The sequence below is a fragment of the Parambassis ranga genome, chromosome 5, assembly GCF_900634625.1.
Source record: "Parambassis ranga chromosome 5, fParRan2.1, whole genome shotgun sequence".
NCBI lineage: Eukaryota > Metazoa > Chordata > Actinopteri > Ambassidae > Parambassis > Parambassis ranga.
The window spans coordinates 15,534,244-15,554,024 of record NC_041026.1 but is presented as its reverse complement, the minus strand read 5'-3'; the positions used below and the strand labels follow the sequence as shown (position 1 = coordinate 15,554,024).

Below are 19,781 nucleotides of genomic sequence, written 5' to 3'. Positions count from 1 at the left end.
GTTTATAAAGCAAGTTCTACACATCTATATTTACTCCTTATTTTCTGCAAAGATGTAGCTAAATACCCTCCCTCACAACATGAAAAACTATAAACACCTTCAGCACCACTCCATCTTCTCAACCCTCGAGGAATGGCTGAGCGCGCTCTCACAATTCCTTACTCCCCTCCCAGGAGAAGCTTCCAATGTGTTGCAGCTCTCAACTGTCTCTTGAGAAAATAGCTGCAGTGTCAACAGCCGCCAAACGTCTTTACTTCTATCTCAACAGAAGCAGGTTGTATCCTGAGCAGCTTGGTGCCACCTTTCTCGGAAAAGAAGTTGTAGCCTGACAACCCATCTGGCCTCTGAATGACTCATGACATTCACATGCTAGCTGCCTGAGGGAAACGCTAGCTCTTCACCCCACGTTCACCTACAAGGCAGCACATAGGTAACTACATCCTGGGTGCAGATATACAGTACATGGAACAAGAGAGGGACAGGGAATCCACAATTGTTAAATGTTATCCTGTGTATCCTACAGCAGCCATAAACGTCTTATATATTTTAAAATATAATAATGTAAAAAAAGCATTTCTTATCAGACATAACAGTTACCAGGTTGTCCTACACCAAACTGCAGCCATCTGTGCCATTTTCTTCTGATCCCTAGCTACGATGTAGTAGCAGCCCTGTGCCTGTAGGGTCTGAATTTGTGTCAGAGTGCAACCTCTGCGTTGTATTTGTATGTTTACAGAGCCACTATGGTTTTGTGCTACATCATGCTCTGTGGCCCTTTATGAAGTGCTAGTCGCATGTGAAAGGGCTGGTTAGGACACAGTATACATTTCAGGGCTAAAAGGTCAAGCATGGTCTGGGTCTCTTTGCATCAAGGGGAGGCCTCTGAGACTCATGCGCAGCACACACACAACATGCTGACAGCAAACATTACAGAATAGCTTAAAGGATCATTTGCACGATCATATTTCTGAGGTAACATATGTTCTGTAGAGCGTTTACACTGCTCACAGGGGGGCCCACATTGCATAAACATAGAAACAGCTAGGATCACTAATGCAAATGAATACTGAATACTCAGTTTTCATTTAGTAACTGAACCAGTGAAAAAAAAGATTATTATTACCCGGGGTAGGAAGGGGAAAAGGATAATGCTAGTTACCAGAGGTGCAAGACTTTTTCCAACTGTATAAACTGTTAAATGGATTAACCCACTGAAAATAAACATGATACTAAAGCACCTCTATGACAATAGTTTAATAGATTAAGTCACAAAATACACACATGTATTGTTGTTAATCAAATTCAAGAATGACAACAATTAATAGAAAGGCATTTGAGATTTTTGTGTTTTGATTAATGCAGCATCTCTTTTAAACAGAACCAAAACTGCTCCTCAGAGCCATTTTTATTCTTTTTATGGTTACTAGCGTGATACAGCATTTGGACATATGTGTACTTTCTATCTAAATTAGAAGAACTTTGCTCTTAACTAAGGTTATATAGTATAGGTAAGACAATAAAGATGGTATTGTGAAATGTTTGATTAAAGAACTGCAATTATCCATGACAGAAAGCATGTTAATAATTACAAAAGTTTGATTTTTATATGTCTGCAGGCTGTGATCCTGGGTTAGTGTTTTTCACACTGATAGACTGTAATGTTTGGTATCTAATCAGTATGCACACAAGAATAGGGAAATTAAATTATAATTTTATGTCTGTTATGATAATTTAATTGCTAATTCAAATTCAGTTTCATTTTAGTAGTGCTGTAACACTGCAGGCATTGTTTCGCACTGATGCTCCAAATATGGTGATGAGCAATGGTCACCGCTTGTCGTACCTGGCAGTTACAGCTAAAATAAGTAGGTTATAACATTACAGGCTTTGTTCCCAGTATTATAAAAAAAACAAATAAATATATAAACTTCATCATGTCATGTCTTAAAGGCCAAAGAAGTCAGCCTCCATGGTTTTTACACTGTTTATGTATCTGTCTACTTGCCACAGCGTCAGAGTTAATCAAAGCCCTGATTGCCCTTTCTGTCTTCCTCCCTTAACACTCTCTTACAGTTCTTTGCTCCATGCCCAGAAGGACCCAGAGTTCAAATGTGTTGGAGCTCTCTGCTGCCTCTTGACAAAATAGTAGTACTGTGGGCAGTGACCAACTCTTTTTCTCTTATCTGAAAGAGAAGCAGGTCATCTGCCAAGCAGCTCAATGCCATTCCTTCTTGGAAACTAAGCTGCAGCCTGACAACCCATCTGGCCTCTGAATGACTCATGCCATTCACCTGCTGGCTGCCTGAGGGAAATGCTAGATCTTCACCCCACAGTCACCTACACGGCTGCACAGAGGTAACTACATCCTGAGTACAGGTATAAGGTACATGGAACGAGGCTACCAAGAAAACTGAAGTCTAAGAACCAGTCTTATATCTAAAACAGTGTTCGTCTTTCCAAACCCATTTAGATTTATTTTTCCATTGACTCTTTACATAACTATGTAATATGAATGTGTGACAGGCTGTATGTAGTTTATTCTGCCATTGTTATGATGTAACCATTGCCACAAATTGACCTAGAAGTAGACACCTGGGGATTAGAAGAAACACAATCTTGTTTGACTATCAACCTATAAGGTTACTGGGTACGTCTGATGTCACAGAGGTGACGCTACATGAATACTGATCAACGATCCCAACGTCAGTGGAGGTGAATGATTACAGCTGTGTTATAAATATTCAATACACAGGTGTAGCTATTAGAAAGATACATTTTGTATGCTCACAGGAACTGACAGAACAGAAAAGCCTTAATACAATATGTAGAGAACGTAGCACATTTAAATAAGTTTACTGGTTCACTCCATTACATTTACAATTAATTTTGAGAAAAAACCCATGTTGTTGTGCATTTCTTGACTGAAGAAGAAGAAGAAAATAGGGCTATAATTTATATAGTATACTACCTTAATAATTGGCATTACACAGTATGAAGCATGTGTACATATTTCCCTAATTGTTAAACTGACCATAAAGAATAGGAAACCTGTCTGATTATTATTTTCTACTTTCTCATTCCCCCCATGCCCAGTCTACATTTGCAGACACCACAGCACATCCCACATGGCCAAAAACCTTTACTGTGTTGCTTCAGCGACCTGCTCCTTAATAAGGATATGGCTGATTGGCTGAATGGGAGGATGACAAGGGAGGGTGGGATGCTTTATGCAGGGGAGGGGGAGTGAGGCCAGCTAAACTGTCCAGAGAGATTTCTGCGCATACTAAACAGGTCTAACACTGACTGGCTCAGAAGAATTTCCATTAGTCCCCCTCAAACGGGACTCCCTCCTCTGTGTGCATTTGTGCTTACACATTTCTCCAGGTGCCTTACAGGGTTTCTGCATGTGTGTAATTTGACCAGAGATTTTAGTATAAAAACAGGTGGTGCGTACAGTAAAATCATCAAGTGCATTCAGTAGGACACATTTTGAGGTCCCTGACACCAGAGCATGCAGTTTGACATAGATACCCACGCACACACTCATAGACAAACATGGGGACTCACCTTCTGTGGGTGAGGTTTTCAGTCGTTTGCACAGTCCCTCTACTCCCCCGTAGTCCTCCTGGAGCTTGACCACTGCCTCTGTGCCACGCAGCTCCATCAATGAGCGCAGCTCCATAACCGAGCAGCCGAAAGCTGCCGCATGGTTGTCCTCATTTCTTTGGTTCTTGGCATAAAAATCGCTATTGGACATGTCCCCCATGATGTCGGCTATTTCAGTCAGTTAGATTAGTGTTTGTTATTGCTTATAGGTAAAACAAAAAGCTTGCAGGAGCTCAGTCTCATTAAAAAAATCCTAAATAGGTACCAAGCAGGTAACGCCAACCAAGAAAGGGGAAGAAACAATACCTCTTGTAGGTAAAGTAAGCAGACAGAGAGCTTAAGGAGGGAGAAAAAAAATCCAAGGTAATAAACTGATGAGCAGCTTCTCTGTTTCAGTAGAGGCTGATTTCGGCAGATCAAAAACCGTCAAAGAGAAGAAACAGAAGAAGAGGACGGAGAGCAGCTGAGAAAAAGGAGAGGAGGGGATGACAAAATACAAGTGGGGAGCATCCAGGTAAGCGTTGGACAGCCCCAGTGGTCAGATCCTGAGAAGGGCAATGACGGTAGTTGCAAGTCCTGTTGGTCTCAGGCTCACCACGGCTGCAGTCCAGACCCGCTCCATGTGTGGCTTCCCATTGCTGCTATTCTGCTGTTGCCTCCGCTGCCTCTCTGTCTCTACATGGTGGTCTTCCCCATCAATGCTATAGAGAGAGAGAAAGAGAGAGATAGAGCAAGAGAGAGAGGGGGGGGGTGCGTGAATTCAAGAGATGAATTCAAAGGAGACAGAAGGTGAGGGAGGAGCAGGAAAAGAGAGACACAGAAAAAGAGCACACGGTTGAGCGTTATGTTCTCAGGGCAGGGGTGAATGCAGCGGTAGATGATGCACAGCTGAAGGACAGCCTCTCCTGACTGCTGCAGTAACTGTTTCTCTGCTGCCTCTATCTACTGATGCTGATGCTGCTGCTACTGGTGCTGCTAACCTCATTCTGAGGACACACCAACTGACAGAGAGAGAGGGAGAGGTGGAGAGAGAGAGAGAGAGAGAGAGAGAGAGAGAGAGAGCGAGGAGGAGGATACAAGAGAGAGGGAGAGAAGAGAATGCTCCTTTCTGGTGCAGAGCGGAGAGGAGTTGTATGCTGGGGGGAGGCTGGGGCTGCTCTGACGACAAAGCAGAGAGGCAGCACGTAACGCTGCGCTGTCACTAGGAGGATGGGCTGAGCTGTGGAGCTACTGCTGCCATCTCATCACTAATTCTTTCTCATTCTACAGTAAGTGACCTCTTCAAGCAGTCATTCCATCTCAGTGATACTTTCCTCTCCATCTGTTGTCTCCTGCCCTCTCACAACACTTGATTCACTGAGAATGTAATTTCCAGAATTAAGAAAAATGAAATTTTTGTAAGTTTATATGCTGGCCAAATGTCTTTCAAATTGAAAATTTCTAAGAAAACAACTCCCTTATGGTGTCAGAAAAAGCTGAATATTTAGCCTCTGCTAATCTATCATACTCAGCCCAATTCCATCCTTCCTACTAAAAACTTAAATATTTACAGCACTAAAGAAAACATTTCAAATTTGTGTTTAGTTGTATCCTAAATGCAGTGGGGCAATATAGTTATTTGCAAGTTACCCAAAAAGCAGTGTGATTTAAAAGACATCCGGCGAGTGTCTGCAGCACCAGGACTCAAAAGAAACATCAGTGTCCAGGCTGGTTTTATTGAAGTAACACATCATCAGTGCAGTTGGAATGTTTAAAAAAAAATAATAATAAAAGGCCAATGTTAACAGGGGCACATGAAGTTTGTTCAAAACAGAGTGAACTATCGGCGCGTAACATAATAATACAATGCATGCTTCCATACTTTTGATCAATAACCAATGATTACATGTAACTCTTTTTTATCATGAGTCATGCATTGAACACCTCCTAGGATGAAACCTAATAAGGTTCATCATTAATACTATTATCCAAATTAAACCTTTACTGCCCTTTATCACCTCCCACCCACTCAGGGGGAGATCTGGTATCAAAGCACTGTAGTTTTGTATTCAGCTAAATGATGCCATGTCTCTTCATCATCTGTACTGCACAATAGCAGCAATGCAGATATGTCTGAAAGCAGATCAAATCAGCCACCTCAAGGCAAAGCTAAGAACTACTTACTACTAATTGCTTTGGTTAACCTAAAACGGATATGTGAATTCTGCTGAACAGTAAGCTGGTACTTTTAATCTCAAAGAAAATGTTGTTGGTAAGCAGTAAAAAGGTCATAAATTACCCATCTATCATGAACAAAAGTGCATTATTTATGCCTCTCACAGCACATTTCTCTGTAAGACCATTCCCAGAATCAAAAAAGACACCCTGATACTTGAATACTTAGCACACTGAAAGATAAGTAGAAAGGGTAGCACATTACAAGTTTAATTGCACATTTGCTGCCAGTTTGGAAACAGTAATGTGAATTAACAGAGGGGGAGATAAAAGCAACTCATGAATACTTAATACAGGTGGCATGCACTGCTAAAATTGCCAAGACAAACACAATCAGCAAGGTGTCCGGTGAAAAATATCAAGTGTGACGACACAGATGGGACAAGTACCAGACACAACTGAGTGCTTAGAAACAGCAGAGCACAATCTTGTCACAGCAGGGTGGTGAGAGACCCTGCCAACATGTGAATACACATCTGTAGGATGGAGGTGCTGTGTAACTCCACAGGATCCACTCTTGCCTGTTAATGAGCTCCAGCATGGTCTAAAGTTACCAGGTTAAACAGAGCTGGCAATGTCACTTGGACATTGTATAAAGTGACAAAGGGACTAAGTTGTTGTTGTTGTTTTATAATCATGATGGATAATTCTGGATTCTAGTTTATCCATTTCTTAAACAATAAAATATAGCACGTAGCAGAACTGAATTTTACTCTGTTTTTTCTCCAACCTTTTAAGCTGTCCCTGTCCTTCGCCTGCCTATCAGGTCCAATCAATGTTGGCAGTACTACTCTGCATGCCAAGGCAGACATCTGTGCCAACCAGATCCTCCAAAAGCGTCAAATGAAAGCAAACAAATGCTCTCCCAGGAAATTGTGTGTGTATGTGGTGTGTGTGTATGTGTCTCTGTGTGATTGTATTTCAAGTTGGCTGAGCAGACAAACTACATCACACAGTTTGTTTTTTTATACCAGATGGACCACCTGGAAGAATCAGGGACACGGTCACTATCACCACTTATGCTAGTTTACCTGTACTGTTCTTAGAATCATATAACTTTTCTATGTATATTCCCCACTAATTAGTCAATTAATCAGATAACTGGGAAAAATGGTTCATAACAGTGTTCTCGATCATTCTGGATCTGCCTAGACAGTAGTCCCTGAATATCTTAGCATGTAATAAAAGCTGAAACTACAAACTACAAACTGAAGTTATTTAAGCAAACTTTGTCCATCAGGCATATTAAAAGACAGATAAAGAAATATAATTGTGGATGCAGTATTACATGACTAATTTAACACAGAATGCCAGTGCAGGTCAACCCCACAACATCTGCTCATTACCAACCACGTATGGCTGTGCATTTTAAGCTCCACATTATCACGTTGGTGATGTAAGTGACTGATGGTGTTGGTTATGGTGGTGTTGTTTTCTGCTTCTGTGCAGCTGTCTATCTTTAAATAAAAAAAAAACATGCAGGAGTGAGAAAGATTGAGATGTGTCAAAGCCGGACGGAAAGAGAATAGGGGATAAAGAAAGCGAGCAACAACAATTTAAAGATGGTGGAAGGTGGAGACAGAAGGAAGGGCATGAAGGAGAAATACAAAATCAAAGGTAAAAAAAAAACGCAGAGGTGAGGTGCACAAATAAAATGATGCTCTACTTTTGTAAAGATGCATACTGTATTGCATAAAGATGCAATGCAGTTACATTATGTACAGTATGTGTCAGTTGATTTGTTTTCTTTTCACAGTTTCACAGTTTCACAGATGAAACCCAGATATAACCGGGTTTGTCCTTAATGTGTTTTTGAATTGACATGTTATGGATTTTGTTAGCATTATGCTCTATTTTTTTCTTAATCACTACCACCAGTAGAGTGCTGTCGAACAATATCTGTGTTGTCTTCTTGTGTACCTGTCTTATCTGTACCTTACTAAAACACAACCTGCTGTGCTAGTCTTCCGTCTACCTCCCTCCTTACAGTATTATGCCAGTTCATCTGCATAATTGTTGGCATGCTCCCCATGACTTGACAGTGAGTAATGAGTAACATCTGATCAAACACTCAAGGAGGAATTGCACATTCTACAATAATAAACAGCTTTTACCTAAAGTGCAAGACACACTTAATGGGACTTCATGAACTTGAACACCATATGGCATCCGCATTCAAATGTGAAGCTCCAGGACCAGATGCTAAGACCATCTGACCGCTATACTATATTCCTTCAGAAAAAACAGTGAGGAAGCTAAAAAAGCTGAGAAAAACAAGCTGTTAAGAAAAAACCAGGGAAGAGTCAATTAAACTAGTATTATATGAGGGTATGACATATATGGCTATGACATATTTGTAAGTTGAGGGGATTTTTGAGTTGAGGCCCTACTGATCAAAATTATCCTTTCTTGCTTTCTTAAACTTAAACTGCAATTGTGTTTCTAATACATGAACTTAAAGGAAGGATACAGTCACACTGTGGGACCCTTAATCAATAACTTTTCAAGTGTGCAGTCAGTGAAGCATACATATATATATGTGGATTTATATATGTAATATGTATTTTTGTCCTCCCAAGTAATCTTATTCAGCACTTGCACTGTGATGGAGATGAATCTTGATTACATGTTATTGTTAGTCTTTGTGTTAGAGAAGATGATTCCAATCTACACTATATTCTGAACTTCATTTTAAATCATTCTATGCACACTGTGCTTCATGTTTTGTCTGCTGGGTTTCTCAATTCTGCTCCACAATTATAACACAACAAGTGTTAATAATGAAGAGAGCTCTAATAATTGCTACTTTCTCCTTGATGCAAAGTTCCTGACCTGACAAGCTGTGGGTCGTGTGCTGTCCTCCATAGTGAAGCCTTGCACACTCTCCATGTGTCTGTCTTTAAATGTCCTTGAGCACAGTGAGGCAGAGCTAAAGTATGAGCTGTGCCCACTGCATCATCACCACCAGCATCACTGGCATACAGCCCCCCCTGCCTGTGAGAAAAAATAGTGCAGGAGACTTCACTGATCTGGAGTCTTGAATGCTCATAAATGGCACAATGCACTTTCAGATAATGGGTTTACAGATGCTCATTAGTTCAAAGCATGTCCATGATAAGCACATTCCGTGGGTTGGACCAAATTACACAAAACATTTGTGACACAATTAACACAACACTACAAATGCTGACACATTCCTAAAAATACTATAAGCTCTACATTGTATGTTATAACAATAACAGCATTGTGTCAGTTAGTTACTGCACAGATGTACGGTCACACTTCAGACAGCAAAGATCCTCAGTATTAAGCCCTATTTTTTGCATGACTCAACAGAAAGCAGTCACATATATACAGTATTTTAGTGCCGTATGAAACAATTCCATGACATCTAAAAAGTAATATAGATGTTGCTATTTCTGCAGTGAAACAATGTACCAAATTAAATAAACTCAGCAGCAGCAGCATATGCACAGTGTTCAGGGGGTCCCCTAATACATATAGCAGACAATACCTGTATCATAGACACACAACCAAAAAGAGAGGAAGACACATTAGCTGACGTTATGTAACAGCCACACAGAAAGTCTCCACTCAGCCACCCTCTGTGCTTTGTCTTTGGGTTGAAACCAGCTGTCTGGCTAACGAAGGGCCGTAGACAGAGTCCTTTGAAGGAAAAGATTATTTTGGTGATTAATGTAGGAGCTGTAGGAGCTAATGTAGGATGTGTTTAAATGCATATTTCTATGTGTGCTTGATTTATTGTCTTCACTCAACCAGTTCTTTAGGCAACTCCCATCGCTGCAGGGAAAGTTGAGAGTCAATGCAAAGGAAGATTAAGAAGCAAAAATGTGACAGCTGGTGATAATATTCTATAGCTGTGAGATGACCGGGTAAGAGGACGGAGGATGAGGAACTGAATGATATAAGCCTTTGGTCCAAATACAGAAGCCCTAATGTAACCCGTCTTTCACATCTATGAAAAAACTCCTTAAAAGGACAAGTAGTGCCTCAATAATGTATAATGGTGTGTCACTGTGGGCGACTCCATCTCTCCATCACTTGCCTCCTGACTGCCACCTGCCTCTTTTGCTTTTCAGCTTCTGTAGAACAAACACTTCAATTCTGGCTGGTCAGATGTCACCTTGCCTCCAATGCTGACTTTGTGGCCGTTCTAATAACTTAATAACTTGTTCTAAGTGTGGTGAGTGTGCAGTGTCATTCTACATACAATTATGTTATAAATCATATTATATATTATATTCTAAATTATTTTTACTGAATTATTTTTTAATGAAAACTAGCCAACCCAACTGTGTCAGCACATAATTAAAATAAATGATGGTACTGTGTTACCTTAACAGTGTTAAGGGCAGTGATGCTTTAACGAGATGTGGTTTAGCCTCTGTAAATAAGGTGCAATTTTCCTATCCACTGATTAGTTTTCTCATTAAACTAGGCTCCCAGCCTGATTCCCCTCAAGCATGGCATCTAGATGTCAATCATTATGTGCACAAACTCAAGGGAGTGGAGCTGTGTTAAACTATAAACAATGAGGGAGTGAAGTGTCACTTCTGTTTTTAACTAATATCGATACTTGATATTTTTTAATTAAGAAAAAAAGCATGGTGGTAAAACTGCATGAAGAAAATCACTGAAGAAAACACAGGCTCTAGAGTGTCCATCTATTTAAAAACATGTGTCTCAAGTCAAATTCTGCGCTTCACTCCTGTGCAGAGTGCTGCCAGTCATTTATGAGTAAATACAACTTAGCTTTAGACTAGCTTCAGCTTTACTGTAAACCAGCAGGTGATGTCATTGCTTGTTGTGTCCATGTGGACAAAAGTTTTCAAGCAATTATTTGAAAGATTGCTATGAAATTGTTAGTTGACAATTGAGTTCAGAAATGTTTGTGATCTCATATCCTCTAACACCGCCCTCGAGTTAAAATGTTGTTTTGTTCAAAAAATGTTGCTAACATTCTTATTAGCGTTGGCATGATAACATGCATGTTACTTCTGTCTGCTGAGGTAACTAATTAGCTCAAAACATGCTGTCTGGAGACCCAAGGTTTTATTTTCTCCTAATTATACGTTCACTGCATAGCCAATATCTCTGGTATTTGATTAGAACAAAAACAGCCTTAACAGACATTTCCAGAAAAATGGCATCACCACAATGCCCAGTAGTTTTTAGCCACTTTTGTCTTTTATGCAGATTAGAATTTACACACCCTCTGAGCCTGGCATACATCCAGCTAGCATAACCTTGCCCACTTCAACCCAGTTAAACCTAGAATAATGTGTTTTAATCTGCTACAACCTCAGATTCAGTACCTTTAGAGAATAATGCATTAAACAAGTAGATGACACATGTGCTCATGAGGAGATTCCCAATCCCCACATTATGACACATGCTGCAGTCCATATGTATTATGGTTCACAGAATAAGAGACTTACACTTGCTCAGAAGGGTTTCTAACCTGGAAAGGTCCCGTAAAGAATACTGAGTCATCCTCACTTTCAAACTTGAATGCTCAAATCTTGTGTGTCATAAGGCATAGGCTGTGAATTTTAACTTGCAGGGTCTAGTTTTGGGAAAAAGTCTGACACAATAAGGATATACCTAAGGCTCTCACTATTCATATGAGCATGCCCTAAGACAGATTCTGGATTTTTTTAGCTCTTAGTTTCTAATGCTAAGGCTAAGTCTAGCTGAAAAAACACTTGTGGTTTTCAACCAGGGAATCTAAGTTTAATTGGTCACAACACCTACACTATATGTGCGTAGTAATTATTAATCAATTCCAGTGGTTAAAAACTCAAAGAGTTCAAGCCCTGCCTAAAAGCCTGTGGGTCAGAATCCTGACCTCAGATTACATATTTGTTTTTTAGGTTTGTAAGTCTTTCCACTAACAAGCTACCAAAACATATAAAACTAAATATTGTACAACTGATAGGAAGCTGTTATTCTTCAAATTTAGAAGTTGGTTTATCCTATTTCAATATAATAGACGCTCAGTCTCATCTAAATACTGGTAATAAACAAAAGTAGGGTTAGATGTAGTCTTACATATCAAATATGATTTGCATGATTTGTGTTGACTCACTCTAGAGGGACAGCCACTAAATCAGAAAGTTTGAGTGATGTCAGATCAGCACAACCACATGCCTCTCTTATAATATACCATGCTTCCCAGTTGGATTTAAATAAACCAGCCTGTCCATCTGCCTGTATATTCTCTGAACTACTCCTTTGCCTGTCAGTGGTTTATTATATAGTAAATAGTCCTACAGGGGAGCCTTTAGAGCCTGGTAGCAACCTATGTTGGACAGGGACTGACAACTGCATGTGAGAATTTACTGTCTCAAAACAATCTGTCTGATCATGTCATCAAGCATGCAGGGCTACTGCATGCAACCACAACAACAGCAAAGACAACAGCTGGATGTGGTGATACTGTACATTTATATCATTGTTTTACAAAAAAAACTCATCAGCTGAGGCACAGGAAGAAACGGAGGACTATTGGTGTTCAAGGTTTCACTGAAAATTAGGACAACAGGCGTGAGGCCTAGAAAGATAGACTAGAAATAGAAAGCGAGGGCTTTAAATTCATCTGACTACAGGAAGATAAGGAACTCAAATGGTGTAATTTTGGCTGCAGTATGTATGCAACAAAGGAGCCTGCTTAGAAAAGCTTCACCTGTAACCATTTTTTGTCCAGTAGAACCCCAAAGCTGTACCTTTTTTAGATTAGTCCAAGTTGGTCAATAATCATACTACAATATGGCCCAATGCTCATTTATGAATACATAGTGCCATTTTTTATTTTTAACAAGCAAGATTACACACCTTATATTTCCAATGTACATACACTTTTATGTGCCAATTCCTATGCACAAACACACACACACACACACAAACTTCCTACTGCAAGGTCACAAGAAGACAGAAAGAAAAAAAAGGCTGCTGTGGCCCTTTCCTTGCTCCAGATGAGCCTGTAGAAATCATAAGGGAGTTATTGGTCTAATTAAATTCAACACATGCAGGCTAAGTGTGCTAGAGGGAGACTAAAGGCGGAGAAGAGGGGAGGAGAGGAGAGCAGGAAACATACAAAAACAATTTAAGAAAAGAGACGATGACAACTAGTATTTTTCTTTTCCTTTTCCTTAATACAATAATCATTTTGCAAGATAGCGTGGCAAACTGATTAATATCTGCCTTGTATCTGCAATGTTAGAAACATCTGGTAAATTTAAAGAAAAGCAGCCTTTGAATTTTAAGAGTAAGAAAGAGGTTTAATTGATTTATCAAATCAGAAAATATTGATAAAGATATTGATTTGATATACTCAATGTTCAATAAAAGTCTGGTGATGATATGCTATCTTTGCTAATACCACCACCTCCACCACAACAGCAACGTTACTCTATTATTTCTCAGCACTGACCTACTTAGTTAATGTAGTAAAGACATATTTCATACACATGACATGCTGAAACCTGGTGGGGAGTAAAGCTTTGTCAGTTTTTGTAATCGGTGCCCCCAGTGGTAGCATCAAAAAAGACATTTTGACAAACAATGCACACTGCTAATCCTAAACCATTATTAAAGCTAATGCGAATTTAACAAGAATGGATTATAATGCATTTTCTAGTGTCACAGACATGAATGGAACAACACATGGAAAACAATTTCTCATTTATCTTACCCAATCACTATAGGCACCACAGCAAATATATAATGACATTAAAGGTAGGGTAGGAGATTTTGAAAACTCAGTGAGATTCAGCCAGATTTCGAAAGTAAACACACGCCCCATTCTCTCGGAGCTCACCCCAAAGCCACGCCTCCCAATCACATGGACACGCATTACCTGAAGACGAGGGTCTGCGGTCTGTGACTGTGAGCAGGAAGAGAGTGACAACCAGCCAATACTCCGCGCAGGGTCATCCCGGAGGATTGGCTGATGTTTTTAGCATTTTATAGCTTCCACAGATGATTCATATTCTTCGTTTTAAGGTGAAACTGCCTAACTAATTGGTTGCTATCGGATTGTAAAGAGAAGTTACACTAATTTAACAAAAGTGCATCAGAATGAAATCTCCCACCCTACCTTAACAGATCTGGTCAACATCTTTTACCTGATAAATATGTTTGAAAAACGCTGGAAGTACTAACATACACTGAAAGCTAGTGGCCGTCAAAGTTAGTGGCAATGAAGAACTTCTGGTTATGGTCAATATATGTAATTCTGAGAAACCTTTAGAACTGACACCAGTAAATCATCCCTGAGTTTGGCTTTGATAGAGAGTTATAAATCCAAGCAATTAAAGTTATATTGGTGTTTAAAAAAGGGGCACAGACACCACAATAAACCCAACATCCAAGCTCCAGCACACTGAACAAACAACCTCTGTTCCGGAGGACCATTGCAGGGTCATTTTCCTCACACATTCACTCCTTTAACATGTCCTCTTTTCCCTCTTGTTTCTACCCTTACAGCTTTGCAAATGTTCTTCCACAACACTACAGGATTACTGACTGATATTTAACATTCACGCTCAACTAAATCCTATATTCATCCTCCCGTTTTACCTGTAAGATTTCTTTTTGTGTTAAAATGACTGTCAGGCTCCTGTAACACTGTGTCTGTCGCTATGCTACACAGAGGTGATGATGACACAGCAAAAATTAATGCAGTGCGCCACTCTTGACTACATGAGATATGAGAGAGTAGAGAAAGGTTCGGGTGGTCTGCCTTATCAAAAACATCTGTTCTTCTTTGTGATAGTTAAAACATTAAAATATAATACTGTATTATGTAATGTGTAACATATTTTGTGCAAGCATGGAAAAGGAAAGTGATATTTTCAAATTGCATGTAAAAGACGTAATGTTTAATCCTAAAGTAAAATTGGCAGAATATGCCACAGCTGCTGTTATCCTACACATTCTAGAGAAGCTTAGAGGTTTTTTGTGTTTAAAAAGGCATACAGTTTCAGGTGACAACTGAAGTCCAAGAGGAGATATATTTTTACCCTCTCTGGCACTCAATCAGTTTTTAATCTGTGTTCTACATCGTCCCATCATATGTGTGTGTGCTTAAGAAGGAAATGTAAAAGAAAAAGTGAGTGAAATAGTGAGGGAGAAAAAGAACAGAGAACTGGGCTAAAAGAAGGCTGACACTGCCTCTGAGCTGCCTGGCTATCTTGGTGCAGTGGAGCTGATGGTTGAGGTCACGCAGTCATCCCAGCCCCAAGAGAGACACAATCAATTTTCTATGACAGCCTGTCTACTGTACAAGTGTGGCTGAATGACTGAACAACTGACTTAAAGACTGAATGGCTTGGTGGCTAAGCAAATGGCTGACCGGCTGTTTGACTGTCAATTTCCTGAAAGCATTTTTATATGGATGTACACACTGACTAACTAAAGTGACTGACAAGTTAGCCACCTAGACAACAAGCCATTGACCCTGTCAGTCACTTCCTGTGAGGATCAGTGAGTTGATCTGACAAGCAAGACAACATTCAACTTACCAGCCAGTGAAATTAGCAATTCACTACCTACTGAATATAATCAGCCACAGAGAAAGCCAGCCAACCAGGCAAAGAAAGCTGACAGCGAACAGATCAAGGAGGAGAGGTGATAATGTTCCCTATTAATTCAGTCACCATGCCAGAGTCAGTTGGCTAATGCAGATAAGACAGCAAACACACATGATCGGCTACGGCAGTGAAACCTGCTGCTATGCCAGAACCAGTCAGTAAGTGTGACAGAGAAGAGATACTGCAGACTTCATGCTGCCAACAGATGGCCAGAGAGAAGAGGTGTGCAATAAAACATCTTCATCTAGACAAATGACAAGATAAGGAGATCAGATTTCTCCTTCAACGCAGAGCATGAACCCACAACTAGCATAATACATCTGTATTTTAGATGTAGATTTACTACATACCTGTATATCATGCATATGCACATCAAACAGATCATCCAACATGACACCTCACCTCTCCTGTTCATCTCTTACAGATCAATCCAAAACCAGGCTGGTTACATTACAGTATTTTACTTGTTCTAAATACCACAAACACATACATGCTTCACAGACACCCGACATGCAGGTAATTTATGCCGACAGAAGCTAATGAAACCCGAAGCCCCCAATGAGCTATTCATTCATTTACATTTTACGTAAGAACAACCTATACTTACATGGCAGAAAGGTTATCACCACCATCACCATAACACGAAAATCCTCCCACCTAAAAATAATATTGCGATGCCACATGCAGCAGCGGACTAGCCACCACAGCGGTGTGCGTATGTGTATGTGTATGTGTGTGGGTGAGTGAGTGTAGGTGTGCGTGTGTGTGTGGAGACTCGCTAAGCTGCACTCTCACTGCTACTGCCTCAGCTGGGGCTGTCTCAATGCACAGCCTGTACCATGTCAGCAGGCAGCAGGGGTGGGCGTGTGTATCTGTGTGTGTATGTGTGAACAGTGCTGCATAGCAGAAAGGCTGCTCTTCACTTGACACGGCTGGATAGAGGAAAAGATAGATGAAAAGATAAACCGATGGATGGATTGATGAGTAAAAGAAGGAAGAAGAGGTTGGTTTGCTGACAGGGAAAGATGACTGTAAAATAAATTTGCTATCTCTGTGGCTCCCTCTTACACACTCTCATTGATATTTTCCCCAAAGCAGAGCAGAAGGTCTAATGTAGGCATGCATGCAACCTCATTTGAAAAATGACTGAAGAATGAGAGGAAATGGAGGGGAGGAATACAGGGAATAGGTAAAAACAGAGAAGAAAATGGTGACTGAAGAAACCTTGAAAGGCAGAAACAATAAAGAATGTGTGTAGATAATAAAGAAGTGAGGGCACAAGCAAAAAAAAAGAGAGAAGAGAAAAATAAGGAAGCGGAGGGACGGATAACTTTCAAGGACATGCATTTTTCTCGAGCTACTGCTTGTCAACTGCACATCCCATTAAACACATACAAACTTTACCCCGGTAGACATGACAGCTGCAGGACATCATGAGTTGTGAGTGTGTGTCTGACTCGCTCAGCCATTACTGACACACATATACAGTACATATACAGTACATATACAAAGACACCTGCTCTGCTCCAACCAGTCATCTGGTTTTTCAGCAAGCCAGCCATGACAGGGGAGGATAACAGTTTTGTGTCATGTTGCCGTCACATCACTATCTCACATCTCATCCTGTCACACCATGCAGGAAGAAAAGGGGAGGAGGAGAGGAGTCTGGTGTGTCCCCCCTTGTCTTCACGTGCTTATCCCCTGTTTTTTTTCTGTCTTTTTTCTCTAACACGCACTCTCTCTGCTTTGCCGTCTGTATATTATGTAAATATCAGCTGCCGGACAGCACAGGTTGCTTACAGCATTCCCCCACTTCAGCATATTCCCTCTTGGATGAATGCATCCTAAAACAGGGCTGAGCCTGGCACATCCAACAGATACAAAACACTTAATGTACTGATATACCTACAGCCTCAGTTTTGAGTGTATTATACCTCTGCACAATTATGTCTCAGTCCATTTGAGAAGGAGTACATTCTTGAGAAAATGAATCACAATGTTTGCAAAAGGGGGAAATACTGCTGTTCAAAAGAAGAATGGATTTTGCCTTAGTTAATCTCAGCTATAAGCGCCACATTTCTGAGAAAGCTAAAACTGCAAATATCACATTATTGATGATACTGTTCCAATACACCACTGGCTCTTTACTGCAGGCAATAAAGACACATCTTACGAACTGACTACAGTTGTGAATTAATAGCCTACCTGTTGTTGATGTTGGAATGTCCTCTGAGTTAAATATATATATATCCTTTAGGTGAACATATTTATGCCTTAATCCTAATTAAAACAATCTCAGCCCAGCTGAAACAAAATGATAGAACAAAACAAAATAGATCCAGGTACAGGTCATACTTAGGCAAACTAATATGCTTCAGCATTTGTACAAAAACAAGAAGTACCTAGAAAGTGACATGGTGATGAGGGAAAGAACAGGTGTTCAGGTGGGTGGGAAGATAAGGTAAATGGGAGGTGCATGGGTGTGTCTAAAATGACTGAAGGGATTAGTAAAACATGATGCAGATGAAGAATAGATCAGAATATAATTTAGCAGGCCTTGCTTTTTGTAAGTGGATAACTTTTAACTCAATCTGATTATATTAGTCATTGTAAGGTGATTTTAATTCTTTAGAAGAAGTGGAGTGCGGAGAGACAGAGAGAGAGAGAGGGCAGTGATGGGGATCAGAAACAGGCCCTGAATATCAATGCAGCACGTCTAAGAGAATTCAGGGCTGCAGTGCACCAAAACCAGAGAACTTGGGAGATGCACTATAGCATCACAGGTGGCCAGAACTGGAGGTATGAGTCCTGCACAGTCAACATATCACCAACCTGCTCCATTCACATGGATCATAACACTTTGTGCAAATTCTCTTGTCTAAACTTCTTGCTTCCATTTCATGAGTAAAAATCAATTTATGAATAATAAAAAAAAGACTCTCTACTACGGTATAACCTTCTTGCTAAAAAAGCACAATGTCTTAAACCAGTGAAAATGACCACTCACTTCATTAACATGAAGTTAGCTTCTCCCCCACTCAAATACTGCAGGTGGGCCAATTATAAATAGACGCTGCAGGCACACCTTCGCAGTGAAGCAAACACACATGTATTTAGCTAAAGAGGAACATGCATCTTGCTATGCATCCTAATTAAATGACAGTCATTCAAGAAACCTATTAGACACATTAGTATAATGCCCAATAAACGGCGTCTTCTCTTCCGTCCATAAAAGCCTTCTAGAAGGGATCTGTTAACCCATAAAGTGCAATGTTTTCCTCAGGTCAATCACACAAATCCCCTATCTCGTCACTAGCAACCAGCCAATAACCATTAGCCTTATTAATTGTGGAAACCTTCGACCATCTCCTGAGTGCTGTAATAAAGTAAGACAATGCAATGTGTGTGGGCACGCACACAGGCATGTAGTTAATGAAATGACTCCCAAAGGTCTCTAACCTTTCTCTAGGAGAGGTCACCACCACACTTATCTAATATGTTACTCATAGACCTCATGCCCATATTTCCTAGTGACAAGACCCAGAAGTGTAAATGCTTAGCATGGCATAGGAAGCAATGGTATGTCAGAAAAACAGATAATTTGAGTAACTTGGCTAATACCCATAAAGAACTCCACTGGTCCTTATGTTTATCACCAGGAATTCCCACAAGCTAACAATCAGGATGTAAAGTCTCCATATGTGATTTATTGCACCTCTACTGTGCAAATCAACAATCTAATTAGATTTTCTGTTCAATTTTCTCCAACCTGCATGATGACATTAATCTGATTTGTGCTCCACAGTCAGCAATTCTTCACTGTGCCATAGGATGAACTATATATACTGCACAGAGAATAGTCAGGTAATAGTCTATGCATATTTATTGTGCACCAAAGTCTGTTTCACAGGACTTTCGCCAGATGCTGCACCATCATACTCTAACTAAAACTAGGTAGGCAGCAAATATACATATTGACAGATTTAAAAGACAACTCATATTTGCTACTACTTTTTTTTTTACTAAAAACAAATGTATTTAATTGGTGAATGTAAATAATACTATCAAATCTGACTCAAAATACCACAAGTGAAGTCACAGGCAATGCTAGCACCTCATCATACTATCCCATTTTACTCTCATATACCTCTCTCTGCTGTTATTATTCCCTTTTCTCTCGTCTTAGCCCTTGTTCCAAGAGTGACGGAGAGCTTCATCCAACTCCCCAAGGACAGGTATAAGCCATAAGACTAATGGAAACACACACACACCAGATGAAAAACTCAAGATGCCTACATCCAAGTACACACACCCACAAACAGAGCCAGCAGACAGGAAGACGTTGTC

At 40.1% G+C, this 19,781-nt stretch overlaps 1 protein-coding gene across 4 annotated transcripts in view; it reads right to left on the bottom strand.

Annotated features, from left to right (window-relative positions):
* Positions 1-16,183, bottom strand: part of atp2b2 (ATPase plasma membrane Ca2+ transporting 2) — a 66,786-nt gene extending 50,603 nt beyond the window's left edge. For all 4 annotated transcript variants that reach the window (XM_028406368.1, XM_028406365.1, XM_028406364.1 and 1 more), the window contains exons 1-2: positions 16,042-16,183; positions 3,568-4,307 (exon numbers count right to left, since the gene is read on the bottom strand). In XM_028406368.1, coding sequence (XP_028262169.1) covers positions 3,568-3,766 — 199 coding nt within the window. In that variant the 5' untranslated portion in view covers positions 3,767-4,307; positions 16,042-16,183. The remainder of the gene's footprint in view (positions 1-3,567; positions 4,308-16,041) is intronic.
* Positions 16,184-19,781: the final 3,598 nt, after the last annotated feature.